The sequence below is a fragment of the Phytophthora infestans genome, genomic scaffold, assembly GCF_000142945.1.
Source record: "Phytophthora infestans T30-4 supercont1.17 genomic scaffold, whole genome shotgun sequence".
NCBI lineage: Eukaryota > Oomycota > Peronosporomycetes > Peronosporales > Peronosporaceae > Phytophthora > Phytophthora infestans.
This window is the reverse complement of record NW_003303742.1, coordinates 1,938,184-1,962,270: the sequence shown is the minus strand read 5'-3', so window position 1 is coordinate 1,962,270 and position 24,087 is coordinate 1,938,184. Positions and strand designations below refer to the sequence as shown.

Genomic DNA, 24,087 nt, shown 5'->3' with positions numbered 1-24,087 from the left:
CCGTACAAGGATCCCACCCGGCTCTCGCGACCAAACGATGTCATTCTCGCGGATGGCACTGGTGACCAGCTTGTACGACGTTTGCTAGGCAAGCGAACTCGAAAGCGACGTAGCGAATTCCTTGTGGAATGGGTGGTTGAAGAGAAGCCTACGTGGGTGCCTATCAAAAACCTTGGACAAGTACCAGAATTGGTCGCTAGTCTTGAAGAGCAGCGCCGTATCAAACGTAGCCGAAGAACATGGAATCAACAAAGGGGCTCGAGGCCAGCATGTATTGACCTCATGATCTCGCTATTTGCGGCTGAGTTTCGGAGTCTTTCTAGTCTTTTTATTTTTCCATTTGCACGAACGCTTGAAAGGCAATGCGATGCTGTACATCGCGTACATCTTCGTGATCTAGCCCAATATGGTCAGCGGCTCCAAGAGAATCGGCGGGTTGTCCGATTCACGGTAACCGTTGTAAATAATAGCCGGATCGCTTGGACCGCGGACAATCGAGGTGAAGCAGTGCTTCACGAGGCCATCAGCCGCGTAGACGATGTAATATCCAGAGGGCAGACTTCGAGCCGATTTCTCCATGAGAGCAGCCGACGGCATCGATACATTCTGGTACACCTTGAACAGCTCCACGTATTCGAGAAGAACCTTTTCAGCACGGATGAAGTTGAAGAAGGAGTTGGTGTCTCGAGCCACGACACCGTCGTCGAAGGTCTTGCCTTGTTGCTGGTAGAATCGCTCCCATAGACCGGTGTTGGACAATCCGGGACGACCAAGACCGTAACAAACTTCTTATAATACATGCAAGAAGCAGCGGTGGTCGTCCGACTCCCCTGCACCGCGGAAGTACTACCCGTAGAAGGAGTTGAAGGAGAGGTCCGAATTAGCAGCCTTCCACTTGTTCACTTGGCTCATGCATAGTACAAGTGCTTTAAGTTTGCCGGCCGCTCCCAGCTCAGCTGACAAGGCCGGCAGCTCCACTCGACTAGATAGGCGACGTGTGGCGGTTCACCTTGATGATCGATAAGCTTGCGGACAGCGTACACTACCTCCGTATCGACAGGCGCCTCCGGGTCGTAGTGATTCCACCAGCGAGTCGAAGGATGGTGCGCAGGCGGTGTTGGTAAGGGAGGACGCTCGACGATCGTCGTCGACGCACGGATCCAATTGGTAGCGGTGACGGCTCCGTATCGTCGTCCTGCTCCCAGTCTTTCCTGTCATCTGCGGCGCCAGCATCTATAAGCCCCGCGGCGGGCGAAGCCGCACAATAATACGCCACTGGACTTGGAGCAGAAAGTGATGGCGGCGCAGCTAGAAGCGGCAGAGGAAGCGGTACAGGTGCAGCTGGAGCAGCAGGCGACGAAGAAACCACAGGCGACGTCGGCAGGGAAGCCAGCAGAGCATCGAATGACGCGAACTCGGCCACAATAACAGTAGATAGTGGTGTTGGCGGTACCCACGGAGTGTCGAGCTCGAGCGGGGGCTCCGAACCAGCAGGAAGAAACTCCGAGAGCTCTGCGAGAGTAATCCCCCAAGATCACGATGCGCGAGCACTGCGGGAGCCGAGGAAGGAGACGTAGCGGGAGGACTCAGAAAATCAGCCGCCGCGATGAGATCAGGCACAAGGCCGAAGTCGGGATCTGCCGCCACTCTTCCTTGGAGCGGCGGCACCGACGCCTTCTCTGAGGCAGCCTGCTGGACCATGGCGATGAATAGCGGAAGTCTATCAGCGGGACCTACGCCTTCCATACCAGGCGCTGCTAGAAGCCGAAGCTTCCGTGAAAACCATAGTACTCTGGCGCTAGTCCCAAACAACCGAACCGGAAAGCCACTTGTGACACAAGTAAGCTCTCAGGGAGAGTGTATCAAGAATCTGAGTGGTTAGTATTATAGCCAATAGGAAGTAGTCGAGAATTGACTCGGATATAATAAGTCATTTTAAGTCTTTCAAATACGACACAAGAACTGTAGGGGCGGCACTTTGTGTTTCGCCCAAGCCACGCTTCTTATTGATATATGGAGTGCCCCACGTTTCCAAAACATGATTCTGCCCCCGTGGTGGACGAAGGTTCGTGCACCGTGCCCTACTCTTTGCTTTGACACGAGGAATTCCGCTATTCGGATTCCGAGAGTGTATGCTGATGGCAGTGGACTTCATGTTCCGGATAATGGGCTAGTGTTGTTTTAGCGGCACGAGGTTCGACAACAATAAGAGACACTTTGGACTGCTATAGTGCTATCGTACACAGTGTTGTGGATTGTTGGTCCACCTGGAGCAGGGAAATCATGTGCAGCGTTTGCATTTGCCTGCTCTCTGAAGCGAGTTGCCGACAATCTACCAAACTCGCAGCGTAAGGAAACGCGGAATGTACTGTGGGTTCACTGCTCAAAAATGTTCGGATCGCCGTGGTTTTGCATCCTGTTTTGCGGAAAGGATAAGAAGAAAACGTGTACCATAAAGGCAAAGCAATTGGAAGCCGCCTTGGAGTCGTTGAGTGATTATCAGGGAACCCAAAATAAATTATATGCATAAAAATTAATCCTATTTTTTTAATTTAATTATTAATTTATGGCGGTCAACAACGGCAACTTTAGTGAACAACCCTAATTTAGAGCAAGGTCTAGTCAAGTTACAGTGTGGGGCGCGCTAAACGTCGCGGAAAAAATTAGCCTGCGCTGAATTTATGTAACGGGGTACGTAGCCCTAAGTGTACCCTGGTTACATGAAGTGTGACACTTCACACTTCAGGAGTATGACACGTCATACTCCGAGATATTTGGTACAAGGTACCAAGGTCGTTCAAAGCCAACCATTGGTTAAATGACATTGCATTTCTATAGGTAACTAACAGTTTGTATTAAACCCAAACTTAATCTACCTATAAATATACTCAGTTTACAATCTACCTTATTTGGGTCACTTCGCTCTCTTTAATAAAAGAGGGGACCTGTGAACTGCCGTTCACTGAGAGTTTGTATACTCTCGGAAGATAACTTCCTCTTGCGCAAGGTGCTGTGTGACCCCGTCACACTTGGTAGCACTAGTAGTCAATCCACGCCACCGCGGGTAGACTACCTGAACCTCTCCGAAGTTCGTTGCCATGGATAGGAACGACTTCTCCCATTTGAACGACTCTCAGTTCGAGTCGGTTCGGAAGATGGTAGGCATCTTCGGGATGGAGGCCCTGCAGAGCCTGGTGGTGTCAACACCGGCTGAGCAGCTCGAGCGCGTCAATGCATTCGACGCGTACGAGCAGGGCCTCATCGCGCATGTGCGGAAGAACCTGCAGGCTCCGGCGGCGGAAGCAAATCCGCCTCACCCGAAGCCAATACGGCTGAAGGTAAAGCCGTATGAAGGGAAGGAAGGCGAGAACCTTCACTTCTGGGTCCGAGAAGTAGAGCTCGCGATGGACGCGGCTCTGATCTCGACCGAGCAACTGCGTGTTGCTTTTGCACTCTCCAACCTTAGCGGTCGTGCTAAGAGTTGGGTGTACACTCGGGAAGCGACATCCCCTGGATGTTTCACATCCTGGGCTCAGCTGTGCGAACAGCTCCGAGCCGCGTTCCTCCCGGCGAACTACGAGTACCGCCAGCGTTCGCGCTTCCTCGCGTGTAAACAAGGAAGACGCGAACTGCACGAGTATGTGCAAGAGATACGGGAGCTCACGGCGTCCCTAGTGGGAAACCCACTCAACGAACACATCAAGATGACTGTGTTCATGGACGGCCTTCGAGTGGGCCCCGCGCGCACTCAGCTATTCCAGGTGCAGTCAAGCACCCTTGAAGAGGCGATTCAAGTGGCTCTTCAAGAAGAGTACAGCCATCGCCAGGCGCGTACGCCGGCCTCAGCGTGGCCTGGGAGCTCCTTGTCATTTCCCGGTCGAGCAAGCCTCAACGGACCAGTTCCCATGGAACTCGGGTCCGCCGAACAGCGTGACATCCGCTGCTTCGGCTGTGGGAAGATGGACCACTTCAAGCGCGACTACCCCGCGGAAAGACTCCGCAGACGGTCCTTCCCCAAGCCCGTCCTCAAGGGTCGCTGGCAAAAGCCAGGATCCCGGGGACAGGGGAACGCAGGGAACCAGTAGGGGCGGGGCGCCCTACTGGGGAAGAACTAAGTCTTCGTGATGGGTGCGCGGGTGGCGCGTACCACGGGGACTTAGCCCCTGAGAGTTTTCGCACTCTCGAATCGGCGAAGAGCAGCGGCGGGTTGCTCGTAGTACACGGATGTGTACGGGGATACGATCATCCCTTTAGAATCTTGATTGACTCTGGGGCGTCGAAGAATTTCGCACGCCGCCAGACGGTTGCTCGTAACAGCAACAAGCTGTGCGAAGCTTTGAGAGAAAGCAAGGGCAATGGGACGGTGTCAGTGCGACTGGCCGACGGGAAGGTCGTCACTGTCCCCAACGTCCAACTGGATCTGGCTGTCAAGTTTGAAGACTTTGACAGCCTCGAACAGTTCACTGTTCTCGATATGGATCCATATGATATGATCCTGGGCATGCCCTGGCTTGAGAAGCACGAGCCCTGGATCGACTGGCGAGGCAAGGCAATTGGTGCCAGCCGCCCTGCGCAGCCCGACAGAGCATTGGTGAGTCATGTTCCCACCTCTGTCAGGACCCGGGGCGCCCGCGAGGGCTGCCAGGGTACCAAAGCATCCTGAAGATGCTTGGGAGTCGTCGACGTATATGACGACTCCAAGGATGTTTTGATGGTGGCCGCGCCCAGAAGAGGCGTCGGCCAAGTGGGTAACTTAGGTCCACAGGCGGGTAACTTAGTTCCGCAGACAGCTGCAGCTGTCATGAACACTGAGAACAGCGTGTTCAGAGTGGGTAACAGAGTTTCACTCACGGTCGCCCAGACCTTAACTGAAGAGGAAGACGTCGGATACGCTTCCTGTGTGGGTAACACAGTGCCACACGCGGTCGCCCAGACCTTAACTGAAGAGGAAGGCGTTGAACACGCTTCCTGTGTGGGTAACACAGTGCCACACGCGGTCGCCCAGACCTTAACTGAAGAGGAAGGCGTTGAACACGCTGTTTGTGTGGGTACAACAGTATCACACGAGGCCACGAGTGCCCCGGATGTCGTAGCGACGACATCCCTAGACGTAGGCAGCAAAGCTCCCCGTCACAGACGCCGTCGGCAAAGACACCGCCGCCGCCTCAAGTCGGATCCGAACTTCGTTCCGATCGACGTCGCTTCAAGCGACTCGGAGTCCAGGGCCCGGGCTCCTCCGACAAGGCCGGTGGAAGAGTGTTATCACATCTTCGATGGCGAGACAGGTTTACCCGTCAAGGCATCTGGTGTCCACGTGGAACCGTTGCCAGAGGTTGCGGAGATACTGAACCTCGAGGAAATGACGGCTGAGTCTTTCCTGGCCAACCTCAAGGCTGGAGAGATTGCTGAGATGGTACTCATGAGACCTGAGACCACCCAGGAGGAGCTGAACTCCTCCTCTGTCTTGGACGAGAACGTCCTGGAAGACATGAACAAGCAGCGTCAGGCGCGCTTGGGTTTTGAGATTCTCAAGAACCTTAAGGATCAGGTGTATCCTTTGGTGACGGAGTATGCGGACGTGGTGAACAAACACCCACCGACCCAACTCCCACCGGATCGAGGCGTACGGCACGAGATTGATCTCGTGCCCGGCACAAAGTATTGTGTCACGAGGCAATGGCCTCTCCCGCGCGAACAGTGCGAGGTCATTGATGCCTTCTTCGCCGCGAAAGCGAAGGCAGGCATGGTGCGGGAATCGAAATCCCCGCACTCGACGCCGACTTTCTGCGTTCGGAAGCCGAACGGAAAGTGGCGTCTGGTTCACGCTTATAACAAGCTGAACAACGCAACGGTGCCGGCCCAAACACCGATTCCACGAAAGGATGTGTTGTTGAACAACATGGCCGGGAGTGTACTGTACAGTGCGCTGGATTTGGTATTCGGATACTACCAAATCCTGATGCGAGAGAGTGACATCCCGCTCACCGCGGTAAGCACTCTAAGCGGCATGCTTTGGGAGTGGCTCGTCATGCCGCAGGGCATGCTAACGCCTCGGCGACGTTCAATCGCCTGGTGACGCAATTGTTCCGCCCTTTGCGTACCTTCGTACAGACGTACTTCGACGACATATTCGTCCATAGCCGTGCCGAGGGAGGCAAGACGGCCATGGAGGTGCATCTAGGACACCTCCGTCGAGTGTTGGACGTGATGCGAGCGAACAAGCTGTACACCAACATCGACAAGTGCGTTTTCGCGTCACCAGAGATTAAAGTTCTCGGTTGCTTCGTCAGCAACGTGGGCGTTCGGGCTGACCCAGACAATGTTAAGGCCATAGCAGCATGGCCAGCGCCCCGATCATAGAAGGATCTTCGAAAGTGGTTGGGCTTGGCCAACTACCTTCACAAGTACAGCGCAGGGTACGCGGGCTTTGCTAAGCCCTTGTCGGGCCTCCTTCAGAAGGACGTCGACTGGCGCTGGGACCAAGAGCGCCAGGATGCTTTTGACAGTATCAAGGCCAGTCTCCAAGTGGCCCCTGTCCTGGCTCTGCCGGACGAGACGAAGCCGTTTAGCGTCGTCTGCGATGCCTCCGATTACGCCATCGGGTGTGCATTGCTGCAGGACGACACGGCTGGACAGGAACGAGTCATCTCGTTCCAGTCCCGGCAGCTCAAAGCCGCCGAGCGGAACTACCCTGTCCATGACAAGGAGCTCCTGGCAATGAAATATACCCTTGTGAAGTTCCGTGTTCACCTTCTGGGCTCTAGGCCCTTTGCGATCTACACAGACCACGCGTCCTTGAGAACGGCGACTAACTCGCCTCACCTCTCCCAAAGGATGGCGAGGTGGCTGTCCTTCTTCGCGGAATACAACTTCCGCGTCGAATACAAGACGGGCAAGCTCAACGTGCTTGCGGACGCCCTTTCTCGGCGTCCCGACTATGAGTTGGCCCACATCACGCGGGTGACAACGGATCTATATGATCGGATACGCATGGCGTATCGGGACGATGAGGCTGTCGCGCCTATCGTCAAGTTCCTTAAGGCCGGAACGAGCGCGAAGTCCGACTGGCTCTCGTCGCGACAGCGCTCACGGCTCCACCGATATGAGTTGAAGGAGGGCCTCCTCTATTATCGGGTGGAGCCCACTGATCCTCCACGGGTGGGCGTACCCAACGACGAGGATCTGAAGCTCGACATCCTCGCGGAGGCGCATGACGCGCCCTCCAGCGGCCACTTGGGCCGCGAGAAGACCTTTCTGTCGGTCTCTCAGTCCTTCTGGTGGACCCACATGTACAAGTGGGTCGCCCGGTACGTCAAGACATGCGAAACATGTCAGCGGGTTAAACCCGCAGGGCACTCTTCGGCTCCACTACAGAGCCTGCCCGTACCGGCTGATTGTTGGAAGTCGATGAGTCTTGACTTCATCTTTGGGCTTCCCGCCGACGGACACGGCAACACCGGAATTTTGGTGTTCGTGTGTCGGCTGAGCAAGATGGTACATCTTGCTCCAGTTCCCGTCACTGTAACGGGCGAACAAACCGCAAGGTTGCTCGTCGATGGCGTGTCCCGCTATCACGGTCTCCCGGAGACGATTGTCTCGGACCGAGACCCGCGGTTCACTGTTGCGTTTTGGAAAACGCTGTTCCCTTTACTGGGAACTCGTCTGCAGATGTCCACTGCGGATCATCCGCAGACAGACGGCCAAACAGAGCGCGTCAATCGAGTGATCGAGGACACTCTGCGCAGTGTGTGCGCGGCAGCGCCACGTACGTGGTCGTCGCAGCTTCCGGTTGTTGAGTTTGCGCTCAGCAACGCGGTGCACGCGTCCACGGGGTTCACGCCGTTCTACTTGAACGGCTTCCGCCACCCCAGAGTGCCTCTCACTCTTTGAGGAGACACTGACTCCTCTATTCTAAGTGGGGGAGAGGCTCGGAAAGCCCTTTCCTCCCAGGTCTCGGATGTGAGGCCAGTTTCGCTGCGGAAACAGGTAGAATTCTTTATGGATACCAAGCTGAACACTGTCAGCAGGGTCCGCGATGCCATGGCAGCGGCCCAAGATAAACAAAAGGAGTACTCAGACAAACAAGGAAGAGGAAACTGAAGTATATTTGAGGTTGGTGACTTAGTGTTGCTAGACACGAGGAACCTACCTCTAGACACTGTTAGCTCTGTCGGCAGCAACAAACTGAAGCACCGCTTCATCGGACCTTTTGCAGTCCTGGCCAGACATGGTGCGTCGTACACCATCGACCTTCCAAAGTCAATGACGACGCACCCGACGTTCTATGTCGGACGTCTTAAGCGGTACTTTGACCCGCAGGGGGTTGCTGACTCGCAGATCCCCCTTGACCCAGCTCCTCGAAGCGAGGGCCGGTCACAGTCGTCGACGAGGGCGTCGGAGCAGGCACCCAAGTCTCGGTCGGGACGGCAAGGCTGCGGTCAAGACCGTACGCCGGAGGGGCTCCATACGAACGGACCCCGGCGCCATACGCCGAGTACGCTGAGTACGCCGGGTACGCACCATACGCGTACGTCTGGGAGTGTGCCGCAGACGGCTCCAGACGTGGCAACAAAGCCTCGATCCGTCGGATCATGCGAAAGGCCTCGTCCAGATCGGACGAAGAGGCCCGGCGATCCACCCGCAGGTGCAGGCTCGCGACCTCTCGCTCCACCAGGTCCAGGCGGCCCGCAAGACGAGCGAGCTCGCCCTGATTCCCGGCCTGGGCGGCAGCATTACCGCCAGTCCCAAGGCCAAGTGCAATCTCAAGCACGAGGACACGTTGACAGAGGCGGTCAACCTCAGGGCCCTGTGTCGGACCCGCAGTCGGAGCACTCGGACGAGAGTGGCTCTCGGGAGGCGCCGAGTACTCGTACTCGTACGAGGGCACCTCCGCCCCTGCTTGACCGGAATGGAGAAGCCCACTTCCACGTAGAGCGGATCCTCTAGGAGCAACGGTGTCGCGGCAAGCGACAGCTCCTCGTGAAGTGGAGGGGTTATGCTCACTCCGAGAACTCGTGGGAGCCGATTGAACGGCTCCTGATTGACTGCCCGAAGGCTGTCGCAATCTGGGAACAGAAGCGGCGGCAGCTTCATAAGCAGTCCGGGGCTTCTTGCCCGAACGGGGTACGGTCGATGAATACATACCGTACCCGCGCTCATCGTGAGCGCTAGAAGCCGCGCGCTTCAGGATGTCCCTTAGCAGCATACGCTTGCTGATCAAGTGGGCAAACCTCACACGAAGATCACGCTGGTCCAGGATGTGGGACAGCTGCTGATCTTCATGGAGTTCCCATAACTCCGTGGGCGAGTACTTGAGAGTCTCCACCCACGCCCAGAACATGTCCTCACAAGAACTCCACGTGGGACAGTTCTCGGGCATAATCCAGGGGTATCCCCAAACAGGATAGAGACCACCCCGGGTCTCGGGCTTCTTACGACAAGTCGTGAAGTCCTTAAGGGGAATGCGGTGTTGCGCGAGAAGCACACACCGAGCAGCCTCCAAGTTGTCGACGAACAACTGTTCTTTCTGAACAAGGGCTCGTTCATAGATGCCCCTAGAAGTGTGGCCGCCCACAAGGCCACGAGGAGCGACGAGAAGCTCTAAGAAGAGGTCAGCCCCAGAGCTCTCCTCGGGAGGCCAATACCCTCTTGAGTTGATGGCAGCTCCCTGGCTGACGGGTGCCGCCACCGAACCCCCACGCACACGCTGGGCAGCTTGGAATTCCTTCTGCTGCTGGTCGAGGTCATTCGAGACCTCCCGGGGCTCAACGATAGCACCCTCCTCCTCCTCTTCTTCCTCCTTCTCCTCCTCTTCATCCGAGGAGCCGAATAGACTCTGATAGGAGCGTCGAGTCTCCTTCTCCTCGCGGAGTGGAGACTTAGAGGCGGTACGCTTCTTTGAGGGCTTGGCGCCTTCGGCTTTAGAGGCCTTAGCGCGCGCAAGACCCTCGGCAAGCGAGAGACGTTTGCGAGGATTCTCTTCCTCATCGCCACCGGCTTTGGGAGCGCCCTTAGCCTTAACGGCCGGACTCTCAGAGCGCACAGAGGTCCTGGGACGGTGATCACCGTGATCACTAGCGGGCGACTGCACGCTGCCTTCTTTGTGCTCACTGGGCACTGGGCTATGTCCTCCCACAGAGCCCGCAGGAGCATCCTGAGTGCTCTCGGACTCGGCATCGTCTTCACTGCCCGAGTTGAACTCGCGTTCTACGAACCGAGGGTTCGGACGGCTGTCTGAAGACGAGGGCGACGGACTGCGGCGCCTGCTTGCGCGCTTGTCCGCAGCCGCGTCACCCGAGGAACCGATCGCCTCGGAGGCCACCTGAGTAGCCTCCTTGAGTGCAGAGCCTTTGCCGTGAGGCTTAGTGCTCTTGGCCTGCGCCTTACCGGCTGCAGCCTTGGAGCGTGTCCTAGCACCGCTCTTAGTAGTGCCACGAGGCATGCTTACGGTCGAAGTGGAGACCTAGACGAAGAGCGCACAGGTTGCTGCTCGAGGCTCTAACTGTGAAGTGAGCCTCCGCCGCGCTCGCGCGGCCAAGTCGATGGTTTTCGACTTTGAGAATGAGAGTTTGTGATGAACACCTCTTCATTCAGATTGGTCGGTAAACCGAACCTAAGTGGGGGAGGATGTAGCGGGGTACGTAGCCCTAAGTGTACCCTGGTTGCATGAAGTGTAACACTTCACACTTCAGGAGTATGACACGTCATACTCCGAGATATTTGGTACAAGGTACCAAGGTCGTTCAAAGCCAACCATTGGTTAAATGACATTGCATTTCTATAGGTAATTAACAGTTTGTATTAAACCCAAACTTAATCTACCTATAAATATACTCAGTTTACAATCTACCTTATTTGGGTCACTTCGCTCTCTTTAATAAAAGAGGGGACCTGTGAACTGCCGTTCACTGAGAGTTTGTATACTCTCGGAAGATAACTTCCTCTTGCGCAAGGTGCTGTGTGACCCCGTCACAATTTAGGTCGCCTGATCTCGAACGGTCGTCTTCAAGAGCCGCCGAGGAGTGTTCTATTGTGAGAGTGGCGCTCAAGAAACGCAATTGCGCACTACGTCGACGTCGCGTACATCCCGCCAAAGTCTAACAAGTGTGAGCGCTTCATTCGCTAAGCTGATGCTGTCTGATCTACGAAAGCGAATGTCTCCGAGACGTAATGTTTCTGAACTACAATCGTGACTTGTGGGACATGAGTGCGGTGGACAAGGTACGCTCGAGCATGGGCCGGAGTAATGCAAATAATTGAATTATTGATTTTGCTCAGCTCACATCGATGTATTAATCTAAGTATTGCATTTTCGGGTTCCCTGGTGATTATACTGTTGTATTTCTCGATGGGTACCGTAAAGAAGGAGATTCCCGATATTACCTTGGAATCCTGCGCGTTTTGGCGCCTCCAGAACCCAAAGTACCGGCGTGTCGTGATTGTTTGCTCGATGGTATCGCTTGGGGAGGATTGGCGTCCCGAGCGCTATAATTCCATCCCGCCCACCGAGATGACCAGTTTGGATAGCATGGCCGTTTCTCCACAGGGATGCCGAATATTGCATTTTTATCTATTGCTAATCAAAGCAGAAAATAATTAACTGGGTAAGAGAACTGGCAAGACCAAAATAGATTATTGAGCTTCCTCAACTCAGAAAATAGATTATTGGTGCAGCAAAATTGGTACACAGCGAGGGCACAAGTACTAAAGAATGTTGAACACCGCCCAATAGATTATTGGTGCTACAACGAAGCAAAAATAAATAATATGAATTCCTCTTTAGAAAGCCTCCAATAGATAATTGGTGCTTTCTTATTGCAATAATTGCAGCACCAATTTATCTTTCGGCATCCCTGTATGGAGAAATTCTCCATCCGCAAAGCCAACTATTCTGGATATCTCGGAGCGGGGTGTACTACATATAGATGAACAATTATTTAGGTTATCATCATGGACGCTGAGCGACTATGGAGAGGCAATGAAAAACGACGAATTCTTTAAGCTTGTGAAGACGATGTTCACTGCTGAAAGATCGATTTCATTAAACAAGCGGATGGAAGTGCTACACCTTTTCAACTTCAAAATGGCGACAGGTAAAATCAAAGTGACAAAATGTAGATGAGAAGTTTTTTATTGCCGGCGGAAATGCGAGAATGATGTTTGACGTCGGTGCTGAGCTCGCGATGAAGTTGTTGCGCTCAGGGACCTCTGGCATCGTCCAATGTCTTGATGGACCAGTTCGATCAATTCAGCTGCTGTGATACACAATTTATTTTCTCGGTATCCGGACAGCCGGAATGCTTCGTCACTATTAGTACCTTGTATCGTAAGTTCGTTCGCGGCAAGAGAAATTGCGCTGCGTATTGCCCCGAACAAACTACAAGCCCTTATGAAGGTTCTTGCGAAGAACTCTATAATGGATGGCTATCTATTTGAGATGTCGTTCTACTCTTCGCTTGCCAATGGAGGCGTTCACTGCTATAACATCCAAAATGAGAAACTTTGCGAGGACGAGGTATGGACAGCAAAATAGGTGCTGCGTGTCGATCCAAAAGATTTTGTTTGTCTAAGTCTGTCCAAGAAATGGCTGGTCCCCACTAGATGGAGTCAAGGTGGCTACGACGCTGTATTTGTTGAGTTATTGGAGCTGAATAATGCGGATATCGAGGTCAGGAAAGGCAGGGTTTTCCATGAAAATGTTCGCTCGCTTTGTTCTGGTGGGGCGTGCTGCAAAAAAATATTCGTTAAAGATCGACGATTTTAAGGACTTGTTGTCTCGTTTCACTACAACGTCATCGACGATCTGGCTGCACAAAGTGGAGGTCTGTTTTGCAGTTCCTTTTAATGTGATTGACGATTTCATCTTTCCAGTAACTGAAAAGTCATTCCGTTTGAATGGCGTGGAACCAGCCGCTGGTTACCAGCGTTTTGCTCAACGCAAGTGTCGACAAACGTTCGGATTCGAGCAGTTGCGTTTAGTTTCAATTTGAATGTCAGGAAAACGAGGCCGACTGTGGGTAAGAAGCGGCTCTTGATGAACGCTACTTCGACGTACCGTTGATACCGAAATGCACTATCGTAGTAAGGCGTGTTTTATTTCTATTATTTTTTCACTTCATCATCGGATGCAGTAATTTCCTCGGTGGTCTTTCCACACAGTCGTTTATGCAACTTCCAGGCCTCCTTCTGGCAATCCCGCGAGCAGTATACTGCATCCCGACACCGCGCACACTTCGACAACTTGTCACTTGGAGCATGGCATTGGTCGCACGTCTTACCCTTAGTCTCTTTGAACCAAAACATCGTGTCCTCTTCGCTAGGGTGGGTCACTCCGTTCGGATCGTCTTCGCCATGGCAAAAGACGCTCTCACAGGGGGCATAGAAGTCCCACTTCTCGGTATGATGCATGAGGTTCTGGCCAACACACCCAAACCTGCTCATCAACGAGTCCAGTTTCCTCGTCTTGTCCTCTTTAAACTCGTTGCTCAAACTCTCGTGGCTAGCAGGGACAAACTCTACAGCGAACTGAGCCACCGACCCATAGTCCGCCTCGCTAGCAATAGGAGCGAACTCCTGGGAGATGGCAAAGTCACTAAGACTGCGCAGGTTCTCATCCTCCTCCGTCTTAGGGAGGGGTAAGAAATCAGCGTCCCCCAGTAAGACGCAGAACATGGGCTTCTCGTTGTCCGGAAGAGCCTTTGAGTGCTCCACTACCGCCTGAAAGGTCTTGTATTGACTGTCGTCACTGCGTCGCTCGCCGGGAGGAGCCACGTATAGAAACACCAAGTGTGCAGTCAATGAATCGGACACAATGTCGTAGCCCATGAGCTCACAGGCTTTCGATACTCGCTCCTGGAACTCTGGGAAACCATTGTCCTCGATGTAAACCTTAGTACGTGGATGAGAGGAACTGGATGATGTTGTGTGGTTGTACGTCTCCACCCACGAGGCGTGGAGGTACAAAAGCCGGCAGGCGATACCGGTGATTCGGTGTTCAGCCCGCTGGAGCTCGGCCTCTTTCCTGTAAGTTTTAAATAGGTTAGATTGGTGTAACTGTATTGCAAGTTGCGTGATTAGCGAGAGAAGACACGTACCACGCGTAGTCATAGCGCATGAACACTTTAGAGGCCACGAGACGCTCGCGCCACGGCGCCAGAGCGGACGCTGGAGCTGCAAGAGGTTGCGCCATGATTGAAGCTTTTCGAGGAGGTTCGATTCGAGAGTCTCTCTACAAGAGAGCTCTCCTGTCCGTTTAGAAATAGTTCGATTGTTCGAGAAGAATTCGAGACACTCGCAGAAAAACGCCACTTTTCGAGACAGGAGGAGAGATTACCATTCTGATTATACCGCTTCATGCTGTACTTATCACAATAAAAGTCACGTCGCCCCTCCTTTTGATGTGCTGCTACCAATACAACGACGCTTGAAACAAAAAGGAACAAAGTTTACTGGCTGGCGGGAGTGGCTGCCACAATTCAATTGTCTACGTGCGACCAAGAAGCAGAACCCACGACACAATGCGATCCTTCAACAGCGGAGGCGTGTGCGGCCTCAACAGCCAGGCCGGTTATCTCTTCGAGCGCAGTCAAAACGCTTTGCGCCAACGCAGCTTTGGACGCGCCCGCGGCATCATGGGCACCCCTTTGAAGCGGTCCCGCGACCAAGACAGCGACACCGATGAAGATGCGCAACAATACCCGTGGCGGCGACACGAACGCAGTGCGGTAATGGACGGTTTTAAACGGATGCGGGTCTCGTCACCTACGGACTCGCCCAAGAAGGAAGTGGACTCGGATATGACTGACGAGGAGGCCTCGACCCCACGAACCACCTGGCGGACCAACAGGGCTATCGTCCCAGCAGCCCCCGAAGCTGGCAAAAAGAGACCGCTAGTGTTCTCAGCACCAGCAGCAGAGGCAGATTTCCCGTGGAAGACAATGCGACACGACGACTACATGGCTGCCGAGCGGCCCATTGAGATCCCAGGTGACGCTTCTTGTCGCGCCATGGTTGTGTTTAATCCGTACCAGTCAATGCCCTCGGCTCGTTCCCCGCGAGTCGAGCTCGTGGAAGACGACAAGCAAACAGAAACCGACGCCTCGGAGAGCGAGGACGAGCACTTTGTGCGATTCGAAGAGCTCCCAGAAGATAACGACGAGCCGGTGGACATGGATGTTGACTGAAGTGCTCAGTGTGTCAACTGATCCAGTACCCACAAGGGCCCTATCCTGGTATCGCCTCGAAATGATATTTTTCGCGCCGAGAAAGAAGTGCACCACCCATAGCAAACTTATTTAGCAGACCATACCTTAAGAGCTCAGCTCACCATAAAACACGATGACATTTCATCAGCATTTTTATGTTTCTCATATTATTACGTGGTACGAAGTAATACCGTGCTCTACAAGAAGTAGTACAACAGTAAAATATCAATCTAAGACAGGTTGTGTAGTACCTCATGTTTTGAAACTACTACTAAGAACGTAGTACTATAGTACTATATTGCAGAGCGTAGTACTACGTAGTATTAATTATTGCTGGTACATGTACATGTAGGAAAAAATCTGGTGGTTCCGACACAGTATACTACTTATGTACTGTACTACAGAGTTGTAAATTTAAAATTTGCATTGCACTTTATTTTACAATCACAATAATCTGCGATTAGTCGATCAATTGTCTTGAAGCAAGTGCACCCCCTCGTGCCATGTCGCGCTTGTTGCTTCGCTCTCTACGCTCGTCGCCAGCGGCGGCGGCATTAGCAGTTGCCAGTAGCGTCTCCGTCGTGTCCTCTACCCCTCCCACACGCTTAGAGTCTGCCCAATTCGACAAACCAACCTTCACAGAGCGGACCGTGGGCAACTATGAGAACCGCTTGCGTAAATTCAGCTCCCCAGAGCGCGTTTTCGAGTATTTTTCAAGCGTGGAGATCGAGAAAGAGTACTTCATGACCAGAGACGATCTGGCTCGAGCCGTGACGCCCTACACTTACCGTCACGGAGCCCCCATCGCCTCCAAGAACCCGAAATTCAATGCCAAAGCAAGCAGCGACAAGATCTCTAAGGACGTGGCGGACGAGTATCTGCGACGTGTGCAGAAACTCCTAATTGACAATGCGAATGTGTCCAAAAAAGACATTGAAGAGCTATTGGCGTTCAGGGAAGAGCAGCACGTGGACTTCGAGACGCACACGAAGACGCTCAAGGCCTTACAAGTGACCAACGCAGAGTTCGACCAGTTCGTGGTCATGCACGGAGGCCCACAACGCCCCAAAACTTTCTTCGACTTGGTGGACGCGGACGGAGATGGCCTCATCAATTACCCAGAGTACATGTTCTTCAGAACGCTCCTTGCCAGTAAGTTATTTATTTTATTTTTCAGAATTTTGTTTTTTTTACATTTTTTTTGCCTAGTTCCCGAGCGACAATTCGAATTGGCGTTCAAGATGTTCGATGCAGACGACAATGGCGAGCTGGATCACCGGGAATTTAAACAGGTGGGACGGTGCTATATTATACAACGTGCAAAGAAACTCGGTAATTTATTTTTTTCGCTGTTTTTTAGATCATGGAGCTGATGCGGTTGCGTACGCCCGCGGGTCGTCAGGATCGATCACTGCATGACGACGATGTGCCGATCTTCAAGCACTTGTTCGGGGAGCTGGCCACGAGGTCCCTGTCCTACGACGACTTCTGTGCATTCCGTCGGGAGCTGAAGCAGGAGATCATGCGCATTCAGATATCCTTTCCACCTTACGTTGTCTGCTGCTTGATGGGGGTTTATATTACAATATCTATTTCGATGTTTCTCCTTGACGACGGATTACTTCGAGCAGTATGATGTTGACGGAGACAGGACGCTGTCACCTCGAGAGTTCGGCATGTTCTTGGTCTCGCACGTCGACCAGGTTGGATGTAGTTTACCACCGAGACGCTGAGATTGACTGCAACACTAACTGTGGAGAATGTTTTACAGCGTCACATCGAGCAGTGGGTTGAGCGTGTGGACAAGCTGCAGCATCTAAGCGTTCGTTACACTGTCGAGTTCATAAGGACATGCATGCTCAAGCCTGATCTAACTACTGCTGCTGAATGCAGGGCCACATCACGGAGCAAGAGTTCATGGATTTCAACGTGTTCCTCGAACATCTGGACGAGCTCAAGGTGGCGATGGATCTCGTCATGCAAGCTCACGGAGTGGACAAAGGTAAGTTTCGACACTCCCGCTGTTTGTATGTGGGTGTTTGGTCAGCATCCTCACCATTTGATCCAATGTAGAGCAATTCCAGCGGGCCACGAGAGCGGCAGTGCGTGCAAGCAAGAACACCAAGCCGGTTACTGCTCTACAGATCGACATTCTCTTCGCACTCTTCGACCTTGACGGTGAGTATTGGTCCTTGACTTTTTTCTAAGATTAAACTGATAAGCGTCTGGCATGACGATTAGGTGACGGACATTTGTCCACCAAGGAGTTTATCGAAGTCATGCAGACACGCAAAGACAGCGGCTTCACTGAGGTATTTTAATTAGAAGCTATGCGTCGGGGTATGCGCTGAATCGGACGTGTATGTTCTACCTGCTAGCCTCGCGACACAGGTGCTTTCAACTTCCTCCGCCGCATTAAAGAGTGCATCGAGTGCATTTTGTAAGAATTTCAGTGCTCGCGGCTGTATTTCGTCGCATTGGTACGACGACATGGCAGTCAGAAAATACAGCAAGTTGGCATTATGTTGACGTCCCGGAGTACGGCCCGAACAAGACCTGCGCGTTCGCCGCTGCCGTGTCTTCCTCTTGCTTCTTACTTTTGTCTTTCTTGCCATCTGCAGACGACGACGACGGTGTCCATTTGAGGATTTTGTTCTTGAATTGCGAGAGTCCGGACGACGCGCTCTCCTTTGTGATGTACCATTTCAGATGTGACTCGAACTTCTGGAGCAGCTTCTTACTCGTGCAGAGTTTGCTCTGACACAGATACGGCGGGAGATCCAAGTCGAAGTGGCTCAAGTTGACGAAGAAGCCGTTGCAGTTGATGCGCAGACGGACGTTCCCCACGCGCACGTATTTGACGTAAAACAACTCGCAGTCGTCCGTGGCGGTCGAGTCGCTGTCATCGGGAATTTCTTCGGTGCTGAAGACGGAATTCGGCGAGTTGGGCCCACCGGTATTGGTGGATTCCGCCAGCATACTGTTCGCCGAGTTGCTCTTGCGTAGCGGGAGCAGCGAGCTCTGTGGCGAGGGCGAAGTTTGCGACACCCGCGACTTCATGAAGGGAGAGCTGCCTCCTTTCGGACCCAGCGACGGAGCACTGCCCGATACTGTGGGCAACACGGGCCCGAAGGTCGATTTCCGACCTAGAAACACTTGCTCCGAGTTCTGCGGCGTTGGCGAGATGTTCTCGAAGAAGAATTTGTAGATAAGCTCGTAGAAATCGGCTGCGAGCTGGATGACAATCATGTTGGACACTTCGGGGAACATACTGACCTCCAGAACTTCCAGGACACGCAGCTTCTGGCCGTGCACACGGACGATGGGGCCGCTCTCCGCACGAACCACGAGCATCCCCTTCTGGTTACCTGTAGTGCTGCTCTCGAGCCGTTTATCGACCAGAAGTTTCGCTTTCAACACTGCAGTCGAGTCCTCGAAAGCAGCGGACGACGGACCTGGATGCAAGTTATTTATCTCCAGCCATTGGAGGTTCAACGTGAGCTTCGTACAGTGGTTGGTGAAGTACGTATGGCAGCCTGTAAACCCGGTGATGCGGATGCCGACGAACTCGTGGTCAGCGCCAGTAATCTCGGGACTTAGCCGCAGTTTCCATTGCATCCCCACGACTTTGGACGAGATGGCCTTGAGAGCTGTCGCTTTGATGCGCGACGACGTCCCTCTCGTACGGATCTCTCGGTTCCGCAGCTCTTCTTCCAGCAACACGTGGAGTTTCTTGGCAGACGTCGATGCTGCCAGTGTGTTGGTCGTGGTTGGCGGAGTGAACACCGCGATATCGCTGGTCTCCAGTCGCGGGGACTCGGTCGAGTATGTTCTTGGAGTGAAGGTGCGTTTGGGTCGTCTGGCTACTGACGGGGGCGCTAGCAACACATGGCGAATCACGTTCATGAGCTGGTAGAACTGATGTCTGTCAGTGGAGAGCTGCAAGAACGACAGATCCACTTCGGTGCTGGTGGCGCCCGTGCTCTGCGTGTGCGTGTACGAGCTGGTGAGTGAGCATTCCTCCATTATCTGCTTCAACAAGGCTGAGCCCGAACCGGTGTTCGAGTGCGAGTACCACAACACGCCAGCAGTAATATCCACGTCGATTGGGGCCACGTGTGCAGTAACATTGTCGAATGTTACGTTCGCAATCGTGTTGGTATCACTCGCATCCGTGCCGATCTCAAAGTGGATGTGCTTGGATGCCAACAGCACATTACTACGTGTGTTTTCTTCGCGAACATTGATCTGCACGTCGTGGATGTCCACAGTGTACGCTTTCATGGCTATTGCAGTGCTCGGAGCGCCATAGTCACTCGGGTCTTCACCAAGACTCTCACGAGTGGACTCTGTCTCTTCGTCAATCGATCTGGACGACGACTCGCGGTCTTCCTGGGCCATACCGAGCTTCCCTTGTTGCAGCAAGTCGAGTAGTGTATCTCTAGTGCTTCCTCGCCGACTTACGAATCTTGAACTCCTCACGATGGCGTCACTCGCGTTGGCATCGGACACGACGGAGGGAGGTCGAAAACTACTTCGCTTTGCTCGCTTGGAAGGCGACAGCGAGCTCGGTTCGGCAGCATTTCGGTCGACGTTTTCCTTCCCAGCATTCCGTCGAGCATCCCAGAGCAGTCGGAGACTGTCGATCGTCGTCGAGACCATGTAGAACACGCTGTCTCGAGTTTGAAGCGTCCACAGGAGCCGCATGGCGTCAACTTGGATCGGACAAGAGCCGTCTTTGAGGAAGAGATTGTCCATCGACGCAGATCGGCGATTAAGGCGCGATAATTTGCTTTTAATGTTCTGCGTCCAGTTCTTCGCTGATCGAGGCGACTTCGGCGGAGACAGCGCTGCTGATGCGCTCGGGACATGGAGCAAAGAGAGGCGTACCGTCGTGTCTTGTCGTCCAGGTTTTGGACGAGTCGAGATGCCGAACTCGTAGTCTATGGGAACAAACTCGTCGTGCATCTTCTCGAAGATATTGGCGCTTGACGGAGCGAACATGTGCGTCACTTCTTCATCCAGAGCTTCCCAGTCTTCGTCATCGTCCGGTGTGTACGAGTTGCGATAACTGGTTCCAACCGTTTCTAACGAGAAGTTCGAAGCCAGTTCCGCTCCAAAAGGGAGAATCTCAGGGATACTCTTCTCACCGGCGACAAAATCGTCCTCGACATGGAGCAGATATCCTCGGAACAAATGGAGGTATACCGTCGCTTCCCAGAGCTTCCATTCCGATGCCCTATCGTCGAACTCCGAGCTGTCCATCCGTAGTAAGCCATGCGTTAGAAACTCATTGGCGACGACCAGCATCCCAATGTCCTGCGTCGCGGTATCCCACCAAGCGAACTGGATCGAGTTGACGGATAAATCCCATTGCACGCCTACGCACTGTACGTGTTTGGCATCATTTGAAGTCTCCTTAGTGGGCTTTTCAACGGGGTACTCGCCATTGTCGTCCGTTATCATGTAGATGAGCCACGGGACCACACAATCCCAATTCAAAGACACCAGAGCTTCGTCCACAATAGGAACGTGAGTGGGCTGATCGTACGAGTGCGTGTGTCCGAGAGCGATTTCCAAAGACAAGGCGAACTGGAGCTGACCAGAGTGTTGGATCCCGTGGTGCCAGTGGACAAATGTGTTGACGCTAACTTGGGGAACGAAAAGGAGCTGCAACGAGTCGTCACCGCTACGAATCCTCGTGTCGCTGCGTTCGATGAAGTCTGCGTCTTCAAGCATGACACGCAGAGGGGAACATTTGAACCCTATGACTTGGAACTGACGCAAGTTGAACGCCACTTCACCGAGAAGAACTCGCGTAACTTTACTTCCGATCTGTTCCTTGTCACCATAAGGACATGTTAGCTCGGCATTTTGGAACGCTATATCGAGGTTTCCCACAAAGCGTAGACGAAAGCTTGGCTGCTCCGCCACCGCTTGACTACTTGCACTAGTTTCCGTCTCTTTGGTATCGAAAGCTTCTTGAAGAATGGGCATCAAGTGGAGCAGATTCTCAAACAATTTCCTCTCCATCGCCAACTGAATTCTCTCTGTCAACATACTCAAGTCAAAACTTGTGGTACGTGGCACAACAGCGTCGTTTTCCCAGTTTAACAGTCGACTCCACTCCACGTCTGTAATCGCAAAATGCAGCTCTGTGTGCTGCAACTCAACCAGGTTTTTCAACGGAATCGCAGCCGTAATGGCACTAGCAGAAGCTGCTCCTTCGAGGACCATAACTTGGTGTGCCACTTGTGTGAAAGCTCGTCCAGCAAGCTCTTCCTTCCTCAAGCACTGCACCACTCGCGTCATGGTCTCGGTTATCTCTCGTGGAGTGCATCGAGTCATTTTGACGCCAAGTGTAGTGAATTCAACGCTAGCAATCTCATCTTTCGACTGCAACTCGATTGTAAGTTTTCCACAAACGAAAGAAATTCCCTGAACAGAAGAACGCTTCTCAATATCAGTCTTGGATGGTCCACTCACGAGTTGATCGAGACGCAGGAACAAAAGTAACATTCGACTTTGAGGACGAAGATGCGCTTCCAATGAAGCACACCGGATGTCACTTTGAGTCGGGACCTTGGTCAGGTATCTTTGTCTTCCTAGACTACTTCGGTTCTGGAATGTTACGTTGGTTAAGTTAATTCGTGACGGACTCTCTCCCCATCGTACACTCGCGTTTGTCGAGTTAACTGCCGTGGTAACAGATAACTGCGTTGAACGGTGATTCACCTTGGTCTCTACTAAGCAGAACGTGGTCAATAGAGCTACCCCAGGGATGTCGATCACGTCTATCGCGGTGTCTTTCGAGTAAACGTTCGTACTTAATATCTTCGGTACTACCTGATCGGTTGGTGTCCAAGTTTTCTTTGACGAACTCGACAGTAACAAATCCAGCTGATCGATTATGTTTTTAGTCGCAGCCCATTCAAGGAGGAAGGTCTGATGTTGACGGTAGTGCCACTTGACGTCTGCGTTCTCCATATGAATATCCAGATCCACTTCCGAGACGTCAGTTGATACTTTTTCTCGGCGATCGACTCTGACGTCGTGTAAATATATCGCGGGAAATCGACTCGCTTTGCCACTATTATCCGACAGTAACCCATTGATCGAGACGAACTCAAATTTGACAGACATCCCAATTGTTTTGGTCTTTTCGGGTGGATTCAGTGAAGTACTTAGACTCAGCTCAGCGCCTCCAAACACCGCTGAGTGTGGATTGTTTCCATTCGGTGTCACGTCAACAGAAGTGTGTTGAATCACGACGGAGCGCTTGATAAACGACGAGCCATTTTCCCCCAGGACGGGAGCTAGTGGGGTTTGAACCGATGTAGCCATTCCATACGCCGTCAAGTCGTCTGTCCCACCGTCCTTAGCAAAGGCCTTAAATGACATCATCCACGACGTAACTTCAATTTCTACATTCCAATGAATGCGGTCTTTCCTAGCGCTGGCGATCAAATTTGGCTCTAGCATCCTTCTCGCTTCGATCTGAAGTTTTTCCACACGTCCTTGGGCAGCTATCAACGAGCGGAATATCTTCTCGGAGCGATGGCTTAAGAAAATCTCAACCTTGTCGAACGCTCCAGCGAGAACTCCACGGTGTCGTGCTGTTTGATTTGCTCGAACTTCGATGGAACACACCGATGCCATTTTTTTATTTGAAGCCAAGTTGTGGACACGCGCGTTCTGAAATAAAGCGTGTACTTGCACTCGCACTCCTGGAGTGTCCGATACTTCATCTTCAGCCACATCTTTGATCTGCTTTATGCACTTTAGCTTTCGGACATCAGCGCAAAATTGTATAGGGACAAAGCCACCCGATTCCACTTCGTTCACGATTGTAATGCTGAGGCTAAAGCAGTCGAGTTCGACCTCCGATGGCGTCGCTACCCTAGAGGAATCCCCCGAATGACTCGATTTTGTGTCACCGACAACAATTTTTTCCTTTCGAAAAAAATCATTTCTTGCCGTAAGCACACGCTCCATGAAAGCTGTCGCCACGACGAGATTGGTTGTCTGCTCTTGACTCCCAGTCATTTTACACCCAAGGAAGCGCTGGTTCCGCAGATTCAGGTCGAAAACAGCACTAGTGTCCGGGATTTCCATACGTAGCCCATCCCTTCCGTCACTCTCGTTATTTACCGCTTCACCTTCACTTTGACTGGAGCTTTGGACGATCATTGACTTCGTTTGCACCTTCAGCTGCAGCATGTCATGCTGGACAAAGACGTCGGTGATTCCAACGTATAGCCCTTGACACAAGAGCTTAGTCGTCGTCCCCATACAGTTAATGCGAAGACGGATACTTTGCACTTTGAGATCCACAAAACGCAGATAGCAGATTGGATTCATTTTGGCTAGACAAAAGACACAAAGTTAGGTTTGAAAAAAAGTCAAAAAGCGCCAACTGGATTTGCACTCACGTCGCGTGTCTGCGTTCTCCGCTTTTGTCTTTTTGGGTAAAAACGCATCTCGCAGCACTTCGTCGTCAATTTTATCCACATCTCCGATAATTTCATCTATCGCCAGAACACAAATTTTGACGAGTCCAAACGACTCGAAGAATTCCTTCACGTGGCTTTGTACTTCTACTTTTGTGAGTATCACACGCCAGCACGTGGATCCACTGCCACTGAGCTCCACATTGAAGAAACATAATGGCTGGAGGGATACTCGTTCCACTCGAACTGTAACAGGGGCAGGCTTGGAATTGCGCGAACGGGATTTTAATAACTGGAATGTGACAGCTTTGGAGAGCAGGTAGCCCATGACTCGGTAGCGACAGAGGAACAGCCATCCTAGTATCCCTAGCATTGCAAGCCATTTGCGATGCCATCGAGGTGTATCCCCTGTCTCCATCGTGGATACACTAACG

General features: G+C 52.6%; 6 protein-coding genes across 6 annotated transcripts; 2 read left to right on the top strand and 4 right to left on the bottom strand.

Moving 5' to 3' along the window:
* Nucleotides 1–396: 396 nt before the first annotated feature.
* PITG_10156 (uncharacterized protein) lies at nt 397–597 on the bottom strand (the record flags this gene model as incomplete). Its single annotated transcript, XM_002902636.1, has 1 exon — nt 397–597. The coding sequence occupies one exon, from the start codon at nt 595–597 to the stop codon at nt 397–399; it is 201 nt and encodes a 66-aa protein (XP_002902682.1).
* A 249-nt stretch (nt 598–846) lies between these two features.
* PITG_10155 (uncharacterized protein) lies at nt 847–1,746 on the bottom strand (the record flags this gene model as incomplete). Its single annotated transcript, XM_002902635.1, has 3 exons — nt 847–982; nt 1,042–1,211; nt 1,489–1,746. The coding sequence occupies 3 exons, from the start codon at nt 1,744–1,746 to the stop codon at nt 847–849; spliced, it is 564 nt and encodes a 187-aa protein (XP_002902681.1).
* An 11,337-nt stretch (nt 1,747–13,083) lies between these two features.
* Nucleotides 13,084–14,241, bottom strand: PITG_10154 (uncharacterized protein; the record flags this gene model as incomplete). Its single annotated transcript, XM_002902634.1, has 2 exons — nt 13,084–14,020; nt 14,094–14,241. The coding sequence occupies 2 exons, from the start codon at nt 14,186–14,188 to the stop codon at nt 13,102–13,104; spliced, it is 1,014 nt and encodes a 337-aa protein (XP_002902680.1).
* A 244-nt stretch (nt 14,242–14,485) lies between these two features.
* PITG_10153 (uncharacterized protein) lies at nt 14,486–15,353 on the top strand (the record flags this gene model as incomplete). The annotated part of the gene is made up of 1 exon (XM_002902633.1): nt 14,486–15,353. One exon carries the CDS (start codon nt 14,517–14,519, stop codon nt 15,180–15,182), a length of 666 nt encoding a protein of 221 aa, XP_002902679.1.
* Nucleotides 15,354–15,726: 373 nt separating this feature from the next.
* Nucleotides 15,727–17,647, top strand: PITG_10152 (calcium-binding atopy-related autoantigen-like protein; the record flags this gene model as incomplete). Its single annotated transcript, XM_002902632.1, has 9 exons — nt 15,727–16,355; nt 16,413–16,495; nt 16,564–16,755; nt 16,832–16,906; nt 16,975–17,025; nt 17,097–17,205; nt 17,277–17,381; nt 17,445–17,515; nt 17,582–17,647. 9 exons carry the CDS (start codon nt 15,947–15,949, stop codon nt 17,645–17,647), a joined length of 1,161 nt encoding a protein of 386 aa, XP_002902678.1.
* A 76-nt stretch (nt 17,648–17,723) lies between these two features.
* Nucleotides 17,724–24,071, bottom strand: PITG_10151 (uncharacterized protein; the record flags this gene model as incomplete). The annotated part of the gene is made up of 6 exons (XM_002902631.1): nt 17,724–18,200; nt 18,252–19,671; nt 19,765–22,898; nt 22,998–23,084; nt 23,190–23,569; nt 23,621–24,071. The coding sequence occupies 6 exons, from the start codon at nt 24,069–24,071 to the stop codon at nt 17,724–17,726; spliced, it is 5,949 nt and encodes a 1,982-aa protein (XP_002902677.1).
* Nucleotides 24,072–24,087: the final 16 nt, after the last annotated feature.